General features: G+C 43.8%; 1 protein-coding gene across 4 annotated transcripts in view; it reads left to right on the top strand.

Moving 5' to 3' along the window:
- The window catches only part of MEIS1 (Meis homeobox 1), a 136,376-nt gene that overhangs the window by 56,681 nt on the left and 60,672 nt on the right, over positions 1–19,023 (top strand). For all 4 annotated transcript variants that reach the window (XM_033838403.2, XM_033838405.2, XM_033838406.2 and 1 more), the window contains exon 8: positions 18,797–18,942. In XM_033838403.2, coding sequence (XP_033694294.1) covers positions 18,797–18,942 — 146 coding nt within the window. The remainder of the gene's footprint in view (positions 1–18,796; positions 18,943–19,023) is intronic.

The raw sequence follows: 19,023 nt of genomic DNA, 5'->3' as shown, positions 1-19,023 counted from the left end.
AAGACCATACTTCGTTAGTTTACTTGTGACAAAAAAAAGAGTCGCTTGATGTAAGAACTGTTCTCAGCCTTTCCTGCCCTTCCCATCGGTTGAATCAACCACACAGTCAGTTGTTGCATCTGTAATAGCTCTCCTCGTGTAGAAATGAGGATTTTGCAAACTCCCGGAACATACAAGCAAATTCTTTGTTAAATATTTCTGATAACGAAGGCTGTACTTTCCGTATATATATGAAGAGAGCGGAACTAACTCAGGGCAAGAAGTTGAACTTTTTTCTGTAGAGAAACAAAAACTGTAAAGATAAACATGCTTTTTGACTGCCCCCCTCCCAGCCACACTGCTGTATTAACTCTCAATTAACTTCCGTACGTTTAGGATTTGAGTCTGCCATTCATTCAACAAACACGAGCTGCCTACTAGTGGGCGGCCCTGAGGATACACAATGGTGAGCAAGCCCACGGACTGTGCTCAACGAACTTCAGATCTAGTGGGAATGGCTGGAGGGTAAATAGACCATGGAAATATGGTGGAACACCAGCTATAATCGTTGGCGCATGGAACATGCATCTGCCTCTGTCTTGGAGGGTCTTAGGAGTTCCCCTCAAGAAAGGGCATTTTTACACTATTTCACATTTTCCCAAGAGTTTTCGCACGTGTAACCCCACTCATTCCTCACAGCACCCCTTTGAATCAGCCAGTTCTTTATTACCACTGTGGACTGAGGAAGGGGGACTCAGCAAGTGGAGACACTTGACAAAGACGACACCAATAGGAGAGCCTGGCTTAGAAGGGCGGACCCCGGCTCTGACCTCTGGGTCAGGCCTGAGTGCCTGTGTTGGGGAGGGTGGGGGAACCTGGAAAGATGAGAAATAGTGGCCTGATGTTGTGAAATCACTGTGTGACCATCTGGGAATTTGTCCTCAATTCACTGCCAAGTTTAAGAAGACCTGGAACAATCGTTTCACACTCAAATAGCCCAGGCAGAGCTTCAAAACACCCACTTGCCCTTTAAAAAAATAAGGCAAACAAGCAGGCACAGAAGAGAGACAATGAACATGATCGCTGGGAGCAGCGTTCATAGTTCCGGTCTGCATCCTTTCTTTTGTGATAATGTGGCCTCAAATAGTCACATTCCATATGCCTTGGAAGTTTTTAGGCTTCTTGATGGAGATCATCTTCCCATAACTGATTCTTTAAAGTTACGTATTTCTTTAACCTGATCACATGCCTGACTTTGGACTAGTGAGGGGACAGATAATTTAGCTTTGGGCCTGCAGTGACCCACCCTTCAACTTTCCAGCTCAGGCCAGACTGTGCCTCGTGCCAGCTGCTGTCCTTCCTGTGGCTGTCTCTCTTACATGAGATGGAACTCATTGCTCCAGATATTGCAGAGATGCCTGACTTTGGGGGAGTCCCTTCACTGAGGTCTCTGGAAGGAAGAGTTCCTTGGGTATGAATGAGATGCAGAGAGGACGGCTGTGTTTCCCATACCCCATGCACATGTGAATGGCTGCGGTTTGGGGCTGTCTCCCCGTCTGGTGTGCCCGATGAGAAGGCAGGACATGCTGGGGCCTAGGACCTGTGCTACAGTCTCAGCAGCACAGTGCCCCTGGGCAGCGAGAGGAGGCTGGGGCAGGGCGGAAGCATCCCCATTATTAAGAGGACAAGGGCTTGGAGCATGTAACCTCGGTAGAGCCAGGCAGCTGGATGGTCCAAGATACAGCATCCAAAGGGTGTAGCAAGTTCAGGCCTGGCATTTCAGGATATCCAGTCTGATAGGTGGGACCAGCAACAAGGAATTCTAGGCCTTAGGCCAACTCAGAAGTCACGCAGGGCTGGGATTGGCCTTCTGAGGTCTGTTTTCCAGGGCGAGGATCCCTTCCAGCTGGGAGCAGTATTCAGCCCTAGGAAAGAAGGCTGACAGGGACTGGGGGATGGGAGGGGAATAGAGGTTCCTGCCAGCTTGTGGGTGGGGACAAGACCAGACCCAGAAGAGGACCAGAAGGAGAGTGGGGAATCCAGAGACACGCCCGCGCTGGAGGACGTATCTGAATGAGCAGCGGGGGTAGGTCGGGCGACTTAAGGTAAATGTTGGTGGTTGCTCCTGTGAATCTAGGTCTAGGGCAGTGTCAAGGGATCAGGGCGATTTTGACTTTTCCCGTCTTGTGGGATAAATGTCTCGGAAACCAAGAAGGGGACCTGGGTCCCAGGTAGAGTTTATGTAGATGCAGCTATAGGAGCTCAGGAAGAGGAAAGAACAAGCTGGCGAGGAGAGAGGGTGCAGGGTGCTGTAGCAGCAACCCCCTTTCTGTGGGAGGGAAGGTGTCTGCCTTCAGTGGATGAGAATAATTCATGGATTCTGCTACTTCCTTCTGACCCCAGTAGACTTCAGATTAGCATGTAGGTGACATCATCACTGAAAACCCCACAGGCATGGACCGCTGCTCCCCCTTGGGTCCTCTGCTCCAGGCTGGTGTCCACGAGGCAACCTTGTTTGGATTTCCATACCCTGCCTACCCCCCACCCACAAGAGGAGAGACTTTCCTTGCTTTGATACATACATGATGAGAGAAAATCAACTCTCGTGGGAGCTTGTGATCCATCCATCCCCTTGCCACTCCCCTCTGGCCGAGCAGCCTGGCCATGCCTGCCCACAGTGGACTCCCGGTTTCAGAATGTACGGACGTCTCCAGAAAGGGCACTTGCCTCCCAACTTTCCTACTAACAGAACTGCAGGCTTCTGACATGGAGAGACACTTGGAAACCATGGTGTGATTCTAGGAAATGTGTGCTTTGTCAGGTTTTCTGTCCTAGGCACTGACATTTCTGTCATTTCGTAGGTGGCTACTCAGAGGCCCTGGGAGAGGGCAGGGGCCTCTGTGGGGTGATGCTCTAGCTAGCACAGGGCTTCCCCTCTGCATTTTGATTCCTCAGTCTCCACCCGTCTTATGAATATTTTCTGTATGATTTTCTCTTTTAATTTTTGGAGGCCCCTTCAGGGGACTCGCCTCACTGTTCTGCAGTGTGGCTATTTTTGACGCCCTCCCCTTCCTGTGTACTTTCTCCAGATCCATAAACACTTGGTATTTGTTTTCTTCCTTGTACATTTCAGCGGTGGCTTTCATACTTAACCCGTTCCCACTCCTTTGACTAAGGAGCACTCACTCACGTGGCACTCTGCTGCTTCGGTGTCTCTTCCCTCTGAGACTTCAGCATCGAGGAGCCATTATGAAGCCCACATTATTGGTCCGGCTTTGTGCTGGCTGTGGACGACATGCAGCCGTGAGAAAGGACACTGTTCCGGTCTAGAAGATCTTTCTAGAGCTTAAAGAAATGCACCTAGATTAGATCACCGTTATCTACTAGAGTGGGTTAAATGGAGAGACAAGCTCTAGAGTGGTTAGGGGTTTAGCCTTGAGCCAGATCTGGATTACGATTCATGAGGAACTCTATTTCCTTATCTATAGAGCGGTCTGTTTCCTTTTCTGTGCATTAGGGCTATTGCAAGGATGAGGTGAGATAATTTAGAAAAGCACCTAGCATGGCATGTGCTCTCTGTGCAGCCTATAATCGTTAGTTAGTAAATATGAGTTATTTCTATTGGCTACTAAAACAGTCTTTGAGAGATCCATAACACGTAAAGGGTTTTTAAAAATATGGAGAAATTGATTTGTTTTTTACCATGATAATTTAACTTTAATGTCTAAGGATTTGGTGAGGTTTAGTTGATTGAAACTAAAGGCCAAACACCGTTTCAAGTATCTAGTAAGTGCTCAATAAACGTTAGTTTTTATCATTACTATTATTCTTACTATCTAGACAAGGGATGGACTATAATTGACAATTAGCCCTGTTATTCTTTAGGGCATCTTGATTTTCCTAGACCGTAAAGATACTTTCTTAAATTATAGCACTTCCCCCCCCCCCCCGTATTTGTAAATCAAGAACAAAAACCTTTGCTAGTGACAACTGCCACAGAAATATTATTTAGAGAGCAGAGGGCATAATCTGTTTTGTGTGGGAAGTGAGAACTTATATTAATAAAAATTGTTTCTAGCATACCACCATTCAGCCATAGGCTACCAGCTTCATGCGATAGGACTGTTTAGGCTGCACTGCTCACCTGTTTAACTCTGAAGCCCACTCACAGAGTTCTGTGTCACTACAGGGTTCTTTGGGGAAACAGAAGAAAAGAAAAAAGGGAAAGGACCTGCCATGCTAGGAGAGTGGGTGTATATGTTTTGGAAAAGTTTGGCTCCTGGGAATGAGAACAGGATGGGGGGAGGAGGAACCATGACAGGAGTGGCAATGATTGTTTGCCTGCTTGGGGTGAGGGGATCAGGATAAATGTCCCCTTGCTCAAAGAATGTCCTCCATAGCAAGTCACCACGGAGACTAGCGTTCACTGAGCTGAGCCACCACGGCCAAGTGTGGAGTTAAACACTTAAGGCAACTTACTATTATTATTTTTTAAACATCTTTATTGGAGTATAATTGCTTTACAATGGTTTGTTAGTTTCTGCTGTATAACAAAGTGAATCAGCTATACGTATACATGTATCCCCGTATCTCCTCCCTCTTGCATCTCCCTCCCACCCTGCCTATCCCACCCCTCTAGGTGGACACAAAGCACCGAGCTGATCTCCCTGTGCTATGCGGCTGCTTCCCACTAGCTATCTATTTTACATTTGGTAGTGTATATATGTCCATGCCACTCTCTCACTTTGTCCCAGCTTACCCTTCCCCCTCCCCTTGCCCTCAAGTCCATTCTCTATGTCTGCGTCTTTATTCCTGTCCTGCCCCTAGGTTCTTCAGAACCATTTTTTGTCTTTTTTTTTTAGATTCCATATATATGTGTTAGCACACAGCATTTGTTTTTCTCTTTCTGACTTACTTCACTCTGTATGACAGTCTCTAGGTCCATCCACCTCACTACAAATAATTCAATTCCGTTTCTTTTTATGGCTGAGGAATACTCCGTTGTATATATGAGGGCAGCTTATTTTACTTCACCTGCCAATACCTCTAAGGTATGAGTACTATTACTATGCTCATTTTTTCTACAGGGGTGAAACTCAGGCTTGGAGAGGTTAAATGACTTGCCCAGGGTCACACAACTATTAACGGGGAAGATGAGACTCTTATGAACCTAGGCAATCCAACTCCAGAGGCTAAACTATTCTCCAATGTAGGAGACAAGAAGTGAGGTATAGTACATGCTGAGGAGATGAGAAGGAGAAGGGCGGTAGCACTCAGAGAAACGAGTCGCCAGTGGGAGACATCCTGGCTTGTTTCCACACTCCAGTCAGTGGGTTGCCTGCTCAAATGAGGACCTGAACAGCCTTGCCCGCAGCCTTGTCCAGCGGGTGCAGGTACATTTCATTGTGTGGAGGGACAGGAGGCTGTCCCCATCTTGCACTATAGCTTGGCATCCGCATGCACCCAGCAGACTTGCTGGCTTTAGGTGCCCATGGGGGAAAGATGCTCCAGAGCCTTGCTGGGATGAAGCTTGTGGTCCTTGGACCAGCAGCACAGCATCCGCAGCTCCTAGGAGCTTGTTCGAAATGCAGAATCTCAGGCTTCTTCCCTACTAAATCCAAAACTACATTTTAACAAGATCCCTGGTGTTTTATGTAATACACATGGAAGTTGGGATGGCACTGCTCTAAAAAGTTTTATCTTTACTATGCCCACCAAAGTCAAGTCGCCACTTTTCAGAGTGTGCTGATTTTGAACAGCAGGTGCCTGTCCCTCATTAACTGAGCGATTGGTGTGTGTGGCACCACAAGTCTACAAAAGAACCGGAGCCTTGGATAATCAGAGGAGAGAAAGTTAGGTGTCGTCACAGACACAAGCCAGCAATTCTCAAACCTTTTCTTTCAGGAACTGTTGGATTTTTAGATGGCTTAAAATAAGAGAATAACTTGCATTGTTTTTCGAACTCCCAACTTCTTTCTTGCCCATTTTCCTGCTCACTATACTTAATAATCTCTTCATTCTCCCCAAAGACTTGCTAATCTACATTTCACAACCTCATTCCATTTGACTTTGCGTGCAAAGAAATCTGTGCAGAATATCATCTCTTTTTTCCTCCCTGACCCGTGGCATTTCCTCTTGCTCCAACTTCTGCCCTAGGAGGTGAGTCTCACTCTCTCATCCACGGTGATCCACCTTCAGCTGCCCTGGTGCCCTTCCTGCATACACCATGACCTTACCTCGTACCTCCTTATAAACTGAGAGCAGAATAAAAGGGCATCAGTAGGGGATGAGGAGGGAAGTGCCCATGAGTGTCTGGAGGGAAGATCCCCGGGAAGCCAGGGCAAGTCAGGGTGGACTGGTGCCCCGCATTTAACCATGTCACGCTCATTGCAAAGGCTCTGCTCATCCAGCCACACAGACCAGTGAAGAGAGGGCAAACACGGGGGTAGAGTTCCTACAGAATGGAGACACCTTATCCTGGTTTATCTGGAGTCATTCAAGAGTGATGTGGTCCAGATGAACAGAATCCTACTTTTTTAAATATTAAAAAATTTAGGGACATTTTTAATGAAAGTGTTTCCAGACTACACATATGCCCTATCATATCTAATTATAATCAACTTAAAGAAAATTGAAAGTCAGAAGGTCCATGAGTTATGGCCCTGCACCATATCTTTTCCTGTTTATACAGCCTGTTTGGCGTTCATCGGGCTGCTTTCCCCAATGCTAAGGGGCCCTGCTGTGCTACACTTCTTAGGTGCTTATTTTTTGCCTCTTCATAATCCTATATTTTTACAAAGCTTTCAGCCTGCAAACTATAAGGCAGGAAACCAGATGAGTAAACTTTTAAAAACTGTGTCTAAAATAAATATAACAATACTCTGATTAAGGGACTTTTGGTCATTTCTCTGTGAAAAGTCTATGAGCTTTACCACATTTAATCTGTGATCCTAATCCAGTACATTTTAATCATCTTGGAGCTTTAAAACTCACTAGTGCCGGACTCTCACCCTCCAAAATACTAGTTTAATTGTTCTCCGGTATAGCATAAGGCATCAGCATTTGTAAAGCTACCACGTGATTCCTCGTGTAGCCAAAATTGAGAACCACTGCTTCTAATCTTTTCTTTTTAACATTAAAAAAAAAAAAGTATTTATTTATTTATTTTTGGCTGCGTTGGGTCTTAGTTGTGGCACATGGGATCTTTCCTTGCGGCCTGCAGGCTCAGTAGTTGTGGTGCGCGATCTCCAGAGCATGCAGGCTTGGTAGTTGCGGTGCACGGGCTCTGTAGTTGCGGCACGCGGGCTTAGTTGCCCCGTGGCATGTGGGATCTTAGTTCCCCGACCAGGGATCGAACCCACGTCCCCTGCATTGGAAGGCGGATTCTTAACCACTGGACCATGAGGGAAGTCACCCACTGCTTCTCATCTTTATGCTAGAAATATTTTTTAAATCCTACTTTTAACTGTATCCTACATAATTGTTGAAGTTTGATAAATAAATGTTATCCTGTCTGTGTAAAAGTGTGTGTGTATACACACATATATATATACATAATATACATATACACATGCAGAGCATATAGAAGTTTAAAAATAAATTATCTGGCAAGCTTTTGAAGATATCACAAAAATAAATGGGGTGTGTGTGTGTGTGTGTGTGTGTGTGTGTGTCTGTGTCTGTCTCTCTGCCTGTCTATATGATCCCATGTGTGGGTGGCATTTGTGTTTTTTTGGTGTTCTTGTTTTTTGTTTTTTTTACTGACAAAACATTTATTTTCATGGTTAGATAGAACTTTGTGACCATTCATTAGTATATATTTAATATTTTGGGGGCAGAATATTTCAAGCAGTGAACTTGTCATACATTACTGTAATATTAAAAAAATAGGCAAAATACTGGGTCCTAAAATGCTTTCTAAGATGTTGATTCAGAACAAAAGTTTATGGTTTTATACTGTTTTACCTTTGCAGTTGAAGTGTATTCTGTTTGTTTCTTAGAAAAAGGTCGGGGATTTCCATTTTGTTTTATTGTTACTATAAATACATAGATTTCAGTAATATTTTGCAGTGCGCGCACATCCTGAAGTTTCTAAGACTTCATTAAGAAGTTATGCTGTTTTTGCAGGGATTTTCCATGGTGTTCAGTTGTAAAAAAAAAAAAATGCTGAATGGATGAAAAATGAGTAAACTGTGTGTTTTTTTCTTCTTTCTTATTCATCATTGCTATTTGTCCTCTGTGTGAAGGCAACTAATTTGCTGTTGTTCCCCTGAGGGGAATTCAAGTCAAAAAGTCATATTGAATTACTAGAAAAAGATATTCCTATCTCAAAAGAACAAAGTGCAATGATTTAAGAAAAAAAAGGTGGAAAATTTATCTGATTTTTGGTGTATGTTTTATCTGTCCATGGTACTCTACTTGTACGAACACTTTGATAAACTAAATCTGAAGTAAACTATAAATATGATTATTGATTGACTCCAACTGACAATCTTACTTTCCATGAATTTAGAAAGCCCAGTTTCTTCCTTTAATCCCATCAACTGCACATTAAAATTTTAACAAAAAATTTTTTGTGTATTCTGTAAAAATCCAGCAGATATTTTCATTCTGGGTCTCGGTTATTTAATATATTTCTTTCCGTAGTTTTCACACACTTACATGCATGATTTGAGCTGACAATGAAGATAGAAGCTTCACAGAATGCATGATTTATGGGAAAGTTATTCCCAATGTATTTCAACAGGCTGGCAATCCTCCCCGAGTTACAAACACCCAAATTATGAACGACCTACACACACAGACACACACACAGACACACACACACACACACACACACGTCCAACTTGGATTTCTTAACTCCTGTCCTCCATGCTTTACATCTACAGGACGCATTTACTGTCATCACAGTTTCTGTGAGAAACCGTGCGGTGTTCAGAAGCATGTGACTTCCCAAATAGAAGCAGGGGATTGGGGTGGGAAGGGGATAGCAGGATGTAATCATCAGTTAGGAAAATGACACTGGGCTTTTTTGAAAGATTGGCATCCACTGATCAAAATACACAAGCTACGTATTTTTAGACACTTTATTTCTCTTCCTGAAATTCTGCCATTAAAGATTCATTTACATGAACAAATCTTTTTAAAATGCCAGTACTTCTGGGAAGGTGAGGGAGGCATCAGTTATGCATTTCCTAGTCCGAACTAATTCTTTCAGGTTGCTTGCTACCTAAACTCTGGCTCAGGTCAAGTAGACTTAAAGGCTGGTTATTGGGATTGGCGGGAGATGATGATGATGAGTGTTAATTCATAGCAGGAATAGAATCGGTCCAGGTGACGTGACCGTAATTAGGAGGCCCAGTGCCTCTACAAGGCATTGGGATACTTGGAAAGTCCAGGAAAGGAAAGCTACGTAGCAGAGGAGAGATACAGAAAAAGAGGTACTAAAGGCAATCATATATATTTTAATATTTTCCTAGGCCGACTCTATGCACAGAAATATGAGAAGGAACTCATCTTCCTCCTTATTTTTGCACTTTCTGACTTCCTGAATCCAGGGCTCACATGTCAGTTAGAACTCCATTCACTTAATGCATTACTTTGGCTTTTGATAAACAAGAATTGGAAACTATCACCATTCATAACAGACTTTGTACATGTGATTCCAATGGCCTGCAATACTTTCCCTGCCCTCTGCCCTTTTAGACTGTCCACTATACCTAATTGACTTTTCTCTACCCTTCAGACTTCTGCTCCAGATCACTCCCGCCTCAGTCGATGTCCTTTGTTCCACACACTCAAAGATTTATGTTTCTTTCTGGTGGAGTACAGTTGCACAATTATTGCTGTGACTATTTTGTTTAACGTCTATGCCCTCTAACTGGAAAGCACATAGAAAGAGGGACTCTTTCTGGTTTGGTTCACCATTTGTGTCTCTAGGGGGTCGGCATTCGTGTTTGGGACATAGTAAGAATTAAGTACATTTTTGTTAAATGAATGAATGAATGAATGAATGATAGGAGTGACAGGTTGTACAAAAGGTGGTTACATATCCAGAGCTCACTTTTATTTTTATTTTAGAATTACTGTTTTTTGGGGGGGGGTTATTTATTAATTTATTTATTTTTGGCTGCATTAGGTTTTCATTGCTGCATGCGGGCTTTCTTTAGTTGCGTCGAGCGGGGGCTACTCTTTGTTGCAGTGTGCGGGTTCTCATTGCGGTGGCTTCTCATTGCGGTGGCTTCTCTTGTTGCGGGGCACGGGCTCTAGACACGCGGGTTTCAGTAGTTGTGGCACGTGGGCTCAGTAGTTGTGGCACGCGGGCTCTAGAGCGCAGGCTCAGTAGTTGTGGTGCACGGGCTTAGTTGCTCTGCAGCATGTGGGATCTTCCCGTACCAGGGCTCGAACCTGTGTCCCCTGCATTGGCAGGTGGATGCTTAACCACTGCGCCGCCAGGGAAGCCCCAGAGCTCCCTTTTAAGTGCTATATTTACTCTTTAGAAAAGGGGGCAGTAGGTTCATAGAGAGAGCTCCTGCCTGCAGGCTCTGATTCTCCATCTCTTCCCTGGGGTTTCTGTGATGTCAGGAGTCCACTAAAGGGCAGAGTGAGGCTGTGAGCTCATTCCACAGTGGTTAGCTATTGACAGATATCTGTCACTGTTTAACAAGCCTAAATTCAACTAGAAAGGAAAAGCCTCATAGCGAATCTCTGTGAAGCCAACCTTTGGAAGCGTAGCTAGACATTTCTTTTATAAGTGCCAAGAATATGTTTATTTAAAGCTTGCCCTTCTTAATCTTCTCCCCTGCTCACCTTAGCTCCATCTTTTTGATCCGTGCCATTGGTATATCTGTCCCATTGGTTATTTGTGAAGCCCCTTCTAGGACTTAGCACTGCCAGGGCAGGTACCAACAACACCTCATCTTGGTTTCCAAAGGAACTACCTCAAAATTTTCAGGAAAGACATGGTGATAAAATAAAATATATGAGAGTGTGCTTACCTTTGATCAACTGAAAATCCCTTTGAACTGAAAACAAGGAAACCTTCAACACCTCAGGATGAGAAGAGATACAAAACGGAGGCTGAGCTAACAGAACCCTAATTAAAGTTAAATGTAGAAGTTAACCATTGGATTTAGACTATTACATATGTCTGTTGGCCTCAGATTTGAAGATATAGAAAGTTTACTCTGTTTATTTTGAAAATGTTTAATAAGACTTATGAGGTTGTATTATGTTTTCATTTACCTTGCAAAAACCTTTCTAATGTTTCCTGGGATTCTGTGACATGTCAATCTGTAACAGTATCAGATATTAATGTCCTCAGATAACCTGTTGCTGAAGAATTGCTGAGACAGGTGTGGAGGAATGCTGTGGGAAAGACTGACACAATGACTTGGCAAAACCAAGGCAAAACCACAGTTCTAGAGTCTTGTGTTTGTACCATTTCTATAAAGTCTGAGTCTGGAGTCTGAGCTCAGGGTCAAATTGTCTGCTTAGAGACAGTTGAGATTCTTTACTGGGGTGAAACTGAGAGGTGTGTCAAGGGTGCGGGGAGTGGTATAATTAATTCATTGAGGGGAAAATGCAGAAGGAGACAAATAACTTTTGCTTTATTTTTTAAAAGGTGAACTCAGGAAAAATGGAGAAACAGCAAGAAATTTTAGTTAGGTAAATAGATTTAAGTTGTAATTGCAGGGAGTAGGGGTGTATTTCTAAAGGGTTATGGTAAACATTATAAAGAAGTCTGATACTTTAACTCTTCGTCCATCTCTTGTCCAAGATGAGCTTAAAAATTCTAAGGAAACTTCCCAGCTTTGGAGAATGCTTTTTTTTTTTTTTTTTGCGGTACGCGGGCCTCTCACTGCTGTGGCCTCTCCCGTTGCGGAGCACAGGCTCCGGACGCGCAGGCTCAGCGGCCATGGCTCACGGGCCCAGCCGCTCCACAGCATGTGGGATCTTCCCGGACCAGGGCACGAACCCGTGTCCCCTGCATCGGCAGGCGGACTCTCAACCACTGCGCCACCAGGGAAGCCCGAGAATGCATTTTAAAAAGTGTTTTCTTACGTTTCATTGAATTTCATTGGTGAATATTTTTCAAGAGTTTCATTTAGGTGTGTATCAAAAAGAATTGTAACAGCGGGAAATTGAAACTACGGTTTTCTCCATACAGTGAAAAAAAGATGCATTCACACATTCACTGAATAAGCAATTGACAAGTCTGTACCCTGTACACAGGGGTAACCCTGGGGTTAGAGAATCTTAGTGAGGAGTATGACCAGGTCCTTGTTTTCCCAATATTCTATAATCAAGTTGAGGGGACATACACGGAAATGAACAGTGCTAGTAGAGTATGAAGTGTGTTTGGGTGGAGGAATGTCAGGAGAAGAAAAATCACTCCGGACTGGGGAGGATTACTAAAGAGAGTTAGAGTCCAGCAAAAACTCCTTATAGGATGGGCTTCCCTGGTGGCGCAGTGGTTGAGAGTCCGCCTGCCAATGCAGGGGACACGGGTTCGTGCCCCAGTGCGGGAAGATCCCACATGCCGCGGAGCGGCTGGGCCCGTGAGCCATGGCCGCTGAGCCTGCGCATCCGGAGCCTGTGCTCTGCAACGGGAGAGGCCACAACAGTGAGAGGCCCGCGTACCGCCAAAAAAAAACTCCTTATAGGAGATGGCAGTTGAACCGAACCTAAAAGGTCACAGAGGAGTTTGCCAGGGAAACGGACTAGCACAGGGGAACACAAAGAGGTGTGAGAGATCTGTGTGTGCAGTGAGATCCCGAGAACGTCAGGTGGGCTCAGGACTGGGGTGGGGGGCAGGGCGTCGAGTGCGGTGCCCCCGGGGACCAGCAGAAGACGGGCTGCAAACAAACACACCCCGGAGAGAGATCACAAAAGGCCTTCTACGCCAGGCTAAAAAGTGTGACCTTTATCCTGAAGGCAAAGGGCAGCTGCAGAAGGATTTTAAGTGCCAGGGTTATGCGATCAGATATGTGTTTTAGAAAAATCATTCTGGCAGCTACTACACATTCTAAATGAAGACAAAACACCTCCTTAAAGCCTCTGAAGTATTCTAGCCGGTTCCTGAGAAAGGCTTGTTATAATTCTCACCATTTATCCTCTTAACATAACACAGAAACATTATCCCCTCTGACTTCTGGCTAAGTAGACACAGCCAGGATCTGGAGAAGTGGGTTTGGGGTAGTTTTTACATTTTTCCTAGCAACCTGGCACACCCAGATAGCTCGACTACAAAGGAAACCCGACCTCCCCATACCGAGGGGATGTTTGCACCAGGGGCCCCTAGAAAGGCGGGAATGTTCTACACACCATTTAAGGGACGAAAGGCCATATTCTCTCACGGAGAAGTGCTATGTGAGAAAACAGACAAGAGAAAAACAGAAACCCTTAATATTGGATGAAAATGTAGCCGCCTCATAACATGAGCTGTACAGTCCTCGGAGGGCTGTGCACTGACCACTGAAACAGCTTTCAAGGCACAACAGAATCGACTCAGTATCGAAAGATACGGTTATAACTGGCCTTGATTTTTGAGTCTAGGTACATTTTGGGAAAAAGACTCTATTTCTAAACACTCGAAGAGGAGAAAAGTAAAGGTTAAGGAGAGAACGTGGCCCGAAACCATGGAGTCTCGCTACCAAATTGTCAATGAAATGATCTTGAAGCAGGGTGTTTTCCAGCTTGGTTTCTAGCAAAACAGGAGGGTCCACAACCTTACATGTTCTTTTGCCCTGGCAGTTGAAAGTTCATCTCCCTAATTAGGAGTTTTGCCTCTGTGGCATAAAGAACCCTCTGATGGACAGCCCATTTTATTTCTACCTGCTGGCCCACTGCCACCAGAAGTGCCCAGCCCTTGTGATGTAAATGTCAGGCGCTTTTGGGGGTTTTGTTTTTGCCTCCCTCAGAAAAGGTTTTGGGGACCGGTGGTCCTGAAGGGAGAGAGGGAGTTAGGAGGGAGAGAAAAATGGGAGTCAGACGTTGACCTGCCGGGAAGGAGCCCCCGCTGACACGGTCAGTCTGACCCATTGAATGGACTGAATACGATAAATGCCGCTTTATCCTGCCTTGAAAGGCACGAGATAGCGCAGTCTAAATGCCTGGGCATGCTTAAATAGGCGACCAGGGATGTTTGAGTTGAGCATGTTTGAAATCTGAGCTCTCTGACAGCCTGGGAGCTGTCACAGGTCACCTGCCTTGCTCCGCTGGGACGGGCCCAGGTCTCACAAGAAATTGTCCATAGACGAATTGTAGTACAAATTCCTTTCTTTGTTGGTTGGCCTCTTTCACTAGACCATGGCCTATAAAATTTTGTAAAAACAATTCTTAAATATTATTTGAAAGGGCAAATGGCCCACGCTGAAAGGTTTGACAGTTTGACATATAGTGCATGGTTTCGAGAGCTCGCAACCTGAAAAGTGTGGCCAGGATTCTCCCCCTGCTTGTTAGAAGCCTGGTGTTTTTTAAACAGTGTTTTGTGGCTGCCCAGAGTTCCTCTGCTCCCAGCCATCTGACAGGCCAGGAGTCTGCTTCAATGATCTGAAATCCTTTTAGACTCATTTGTGAGAGAGCAGAAAAATAGCTGGCACCTTTGAATCCAGTGTCCAAAGAGCACAGAAACAGGTAGTGCCAATTAAGGAGCCAGTTGGACGATCAGATCAAAGCAGATCACTTTAGAGTCTTCTGATAGCGCCAGAGCCAGTGCCCAGAGAGAGAAGGGAGCCCGGAGTGGCACTTCAGTGAGGGGACGAGGGGGAATTTGAGTGGCCCAGTCTCATCAGAGCCAGGGAAGTCGCAGGGAAGTAGCTTTCTGCATTAGAATGTGGCCCGTGTGCGGCTCAGCGCCCGTTGGCTGCCTCTGCATAGCCAAAGGCCATTTTCAGGAGCCTCTGGCCCCTCAGTCACTGGCCTGCTAGTTAATTGCCACACGGACTTCATGACACATGGGCAGATAATATGACATTTTCGGTTTCTGTCACTAGCAAACGCCGCAACGTTGCTTGCACTAGTTGCTAAGAAGCTGTCAGAACGCATTAGCAATTGGCTAAAGTCGCCCTATGGCATTTCCTCATAGCATCAGCAAAACGAGCATAAATCACCCACTGGAGCCTACTGCTATCCTAATGAGGCTGTAAGCTTGTTTATGGACTAGCATCATTTTTATGATTATTTCCACCTTTTCAGTTTGCCTTCATTTGGTGGCAGGAGAAGTCAGCTCCAGGAATGAAGTCACTGCTGACATTTTACAAATGTGGCTCAGAGCTGCTGCCTGCTGCCGTGTGGTCAGCCGGCGGTCCTCCAAGTTTGTTTAGTGATCTTAAAAATAAAAAGGAAATAAATCCTCCAGAGACCGCAGAGAGGTGACTGTATCAAATTGCAGAGTGGATGGAAATGTGCAAGGTACAATTGACCATTGAGACTTTCCTCTGAGGTGGAGACGTTTCGAGATCAATTTTCCATTTTAGAAAGTGGAAGAGGTTAAACAATTTATTAAAATCTATGAAAGTGTTTGCTTTGAGAATCGTCTGTTTTATTATGCTCTCCTCCTTCCCCATCCTCTCCATTTCCCTAACTTGTGTCGGGAAGGAGCAGGGTTTATTGTTTTAGGCTTTTCTGAACATGCACCAGTATTTACACTGGATTGAAAGCATTTGCTTCCAATGAAAATCTTGTCTTAGATTACAACCCAGCAGTGTAATTTCCCTCCCAGATGGGAGTAAAGTAGCTGTATTTGCCTAAAAACAGTAGGAAGAACAAACTGAGCATTAAGCCAAGGCTGTTTTTGGCTTGAGCTAATGATGTAATAGAAACCTTTTATTCGGGAGAGGTCACTGCCAGGGACTGAAGGGGGGTGATCTGGCTCTTGCTTGAAAGGTTTCTCCATTGTATCTACATAAGTCTTCACTTAAACAATTCTGTTCCTAATGCTTCTGCTTTCATATGGCAGAAATAAACAGGAAAGGTTCTGGTGAGTGTTACACGTGGAATGCAGAAAGCCTTCCTCTCCTAATGCAGTATATAATTCAGGTGCCCTCAAGGCACGCTTTCAGGAATTCTTTTGCCTGAGGTAATGGGAAGCTAAGGCTGCTTTAAGGCCTTGATTATCTATTGATGCACAAAGCTGGAAAAAAGTCATCTCCGTTGGATTATAGTAGATATTTCCATAAATTATCAATGAATTCTCTTCAAGGCAGGCACGAGGCATTGCCTGCTAAATTAATCTGAAGGGGTTTTGAGATGGAGAGAAAGGCTATTTTTTTTCTTTTTTTAAGGTTGAAAACAATCATGGGCGAGGTGGTGAAAAACTGTGTCCTTAGGTCAGAAGCTTTTTAATCAGTGATCAAGTAATATGTTTCTTTTCCTTGGTTACCTTTTGCATATTGAAAGTGGATTAGCCCACTGAAAATTTAAATGCTTTTGAGTTCGTTTTTTTTTCCTCATGTTTTTTTAATGAATTGTTATTTTATATGGTGAATTGCTTCTCTGAATAAAAAGCCTCTTTAAATATTGGACTTTCTAAGAATTTATTAGGCAAATCCAAGGAGACTCCTTATAAAACACTTGGGTAGGGCTTCCCTGGTGGCGCAGTGGTTGAGAGTCCGCCTGCCGATGCAGGGGACACGGGTTCGTGCCCCAGTCCGGGAAGATCCCACATGCCGCGGAGCGGCTGGGCCCGTGAGCCAGGGCCGCTGAGCCTGCACGTCCGGAGCCTGTGCTCCGCAAAGGGAGGGGCCCAAACAGTGAGAGGCCCGCGTACCGCAAAAAAAACACAAGAAAACAAAAAAAAAACCACTTGGGTATGCAAATCAAAGGTGCGGTGCGGTGGAAGGAGCCCTGGTTTAGGGATGTGGGTGTCTCGTCCTGCCTGGACCAACCCCTTGAGCAAATCATCCAGCAGGATCACAAGTACTTTCTTCATTGATACAGTGAGGGCTTGGGAATTGTGGGTCTTTATGATCTTTTTCACTGAGAACACAGCTATGATTCCGTGGACCTTTCACAGAATATACGATTTTTGTCAACAAAACATCGAATACAATGAAATTATGGATTTTAATTTGATAAAAATTCAACAGAAAAGTTCTGCAAAAGTTTTGTGTGTGTGGCATATGCTGTCATCCTAGCAGAAATGTCGAAATCAGTCTGTCTCTCACCCAACAAAGTTTTTAAACTTCAACTCAGTACAAGTCAAGGTAATTCAGGGGGCAGTTTTCCTTTGGGGGGAGGGGTGGCGGGAGGAGTTTCTTGAGGGAACTCTGTTAAGAACAACTGATTAATGACAACCTAACTACTTTAGATTCGACTGAAATAACTGAAATCAAAATAGAGAATTCTTCAATATCCTGTGATAAACCATAATAGAAAAGAACATGAAAAAGAATATACATATGTACATATATAACTGAGTCACTTTGTTGTACAGCAGAAATTAACACAACATTGTAAATCAACTATCAATAAAATTTTTTTAAAAACAGAGAATTCTTTTTGTGTGTAGGATATTTAGGTAAAAGAAGCAAGGAATACAGAAATTCATGACGCGATCCAAAGGAGTCTGAGGCTAGTTCCCATGTGCAGTCTTACCAGAGTTCTCTGGGCCATGTGCACGGGTCTCCCAGTAAACCCAGGGAGTATGCTAGCTCATTGTTAAGCCTCGCCACTCGAACTCTTCTTTCTGGGCCCAGATCGACCTGTGCCTTTTTAAAAGCCAGTAGTTTCCACTGAGAGAGCTGGGGTACCAGTTTGACAAAAGCTAAGCTACTTTTTAGGGTAGTATGTTTAGTCCACTCTTGTTTTCCCTTTCAACATTTGTGCCTAAACGCCAAGTTTTTACTTTCCATTTGTACCTTATGACTTGTTTTGGACAGTGTGATTATATGAACTGAAATTTCACTTTTTTTTTTTCTTATTCAATATGCCATTTTAAAAGGAATACTACGTTCTTTATCTTATTGTGTCACAGAGCCAAAAAATTATCTAGAAGAAACAACTTAAATGTTATAACAAAAATCAATGGAAAAGTAGTATCCAGTGTATAGGAATGTGTAAGCAGGTGACTTTTTGGTGAGAAAAATTTAAATCTAGAAGAAATTTTTCAGAAACTGCCTGGATTATTAGGGGAATACAGTCCCAACTGACCATTCATTTAACATCCCTCTATTTGATTTAAATAGTCATTGTTTTCTAATTAAAAATCGATTTCAAGAGTTTTTCCCTTACTAAACTTTATGCTCTCTTTCTATGACAAGAAAAATTATATTCTATTTGAAGCATTCGTATGTCAGACTGCTTATATGATGGATTACCTACATTTCCATGGCCTACTTTAGTCTTAAGATAGATCACTTATGGAAATAGTTGATGTCTTAAATGCATCTTCTCACAAGTTGACATCAATGACTTTATGTGGGATTTGAATACCCAGGCATGGACAGCACCTCTGCTCATGGTTTCCACCATATTTAACTCCCCAGTAGGAGTTACACTTAACATGTCTCCACTATCCACATCTGAATAATTACCATGGCAACAAAGCTACTAAAGAGATTGGATACTCCCCTCCATTCCCTTTGACCTTTTCCAATGTTCTTTGGAAGAAGTTCCTTAGACCTGACTACTTTTGAGCCTAGACCTTGTTCTTTCTCTTAAAAAAAAAAGAAAGAAAGAAAGAAAGAAAAGAGTACCAAATAAACTATTAATCATTGATATTGCTCTTTTGGTTTTGTTTATATCCAAAGGCATTCTATTTGAATAAAGCATGTTAAGGTAGCATCAGTCAAAATTTGATTCACTATGTTTGCAGGTGATGGCTTGGACAACAGTGTAGCTTCCCCCAGCACAGGTGACGATGATGATCCAGATAAGGACAAAAAGCGTCACAAAAAGCGTGGCATCTTTCCCAAAGTAGCCACAAATATCATGAGGGCGTGGCTGTTCCAGCATCTAACAGTAAGTGGATTCTAAATGACATATGTAAACTAAATATGGACAATGAACCAGTTTTGATAGAAAAAAGGGGGGAAAAATGAT

The sequence above is a fragment of the Tursiops truncatus genome, chromosome 14 (genome assembly GCF_011762595.2).
Source record: "Tursiops truncatus isolate mTurTru1 chromosome 14, mTurTru1.mat.Y, whole genome shotgun sequence".
NCBI classification, from domain to species: Eukaryota; Metazoa; Chordata; class Mammalia; order Artiodactyla; family Delphinidae; genus Tursiops; species Tursiops truncatus.
This window is presented reverse-complemented; position numbering and strand designations above follow the sequence as displayed.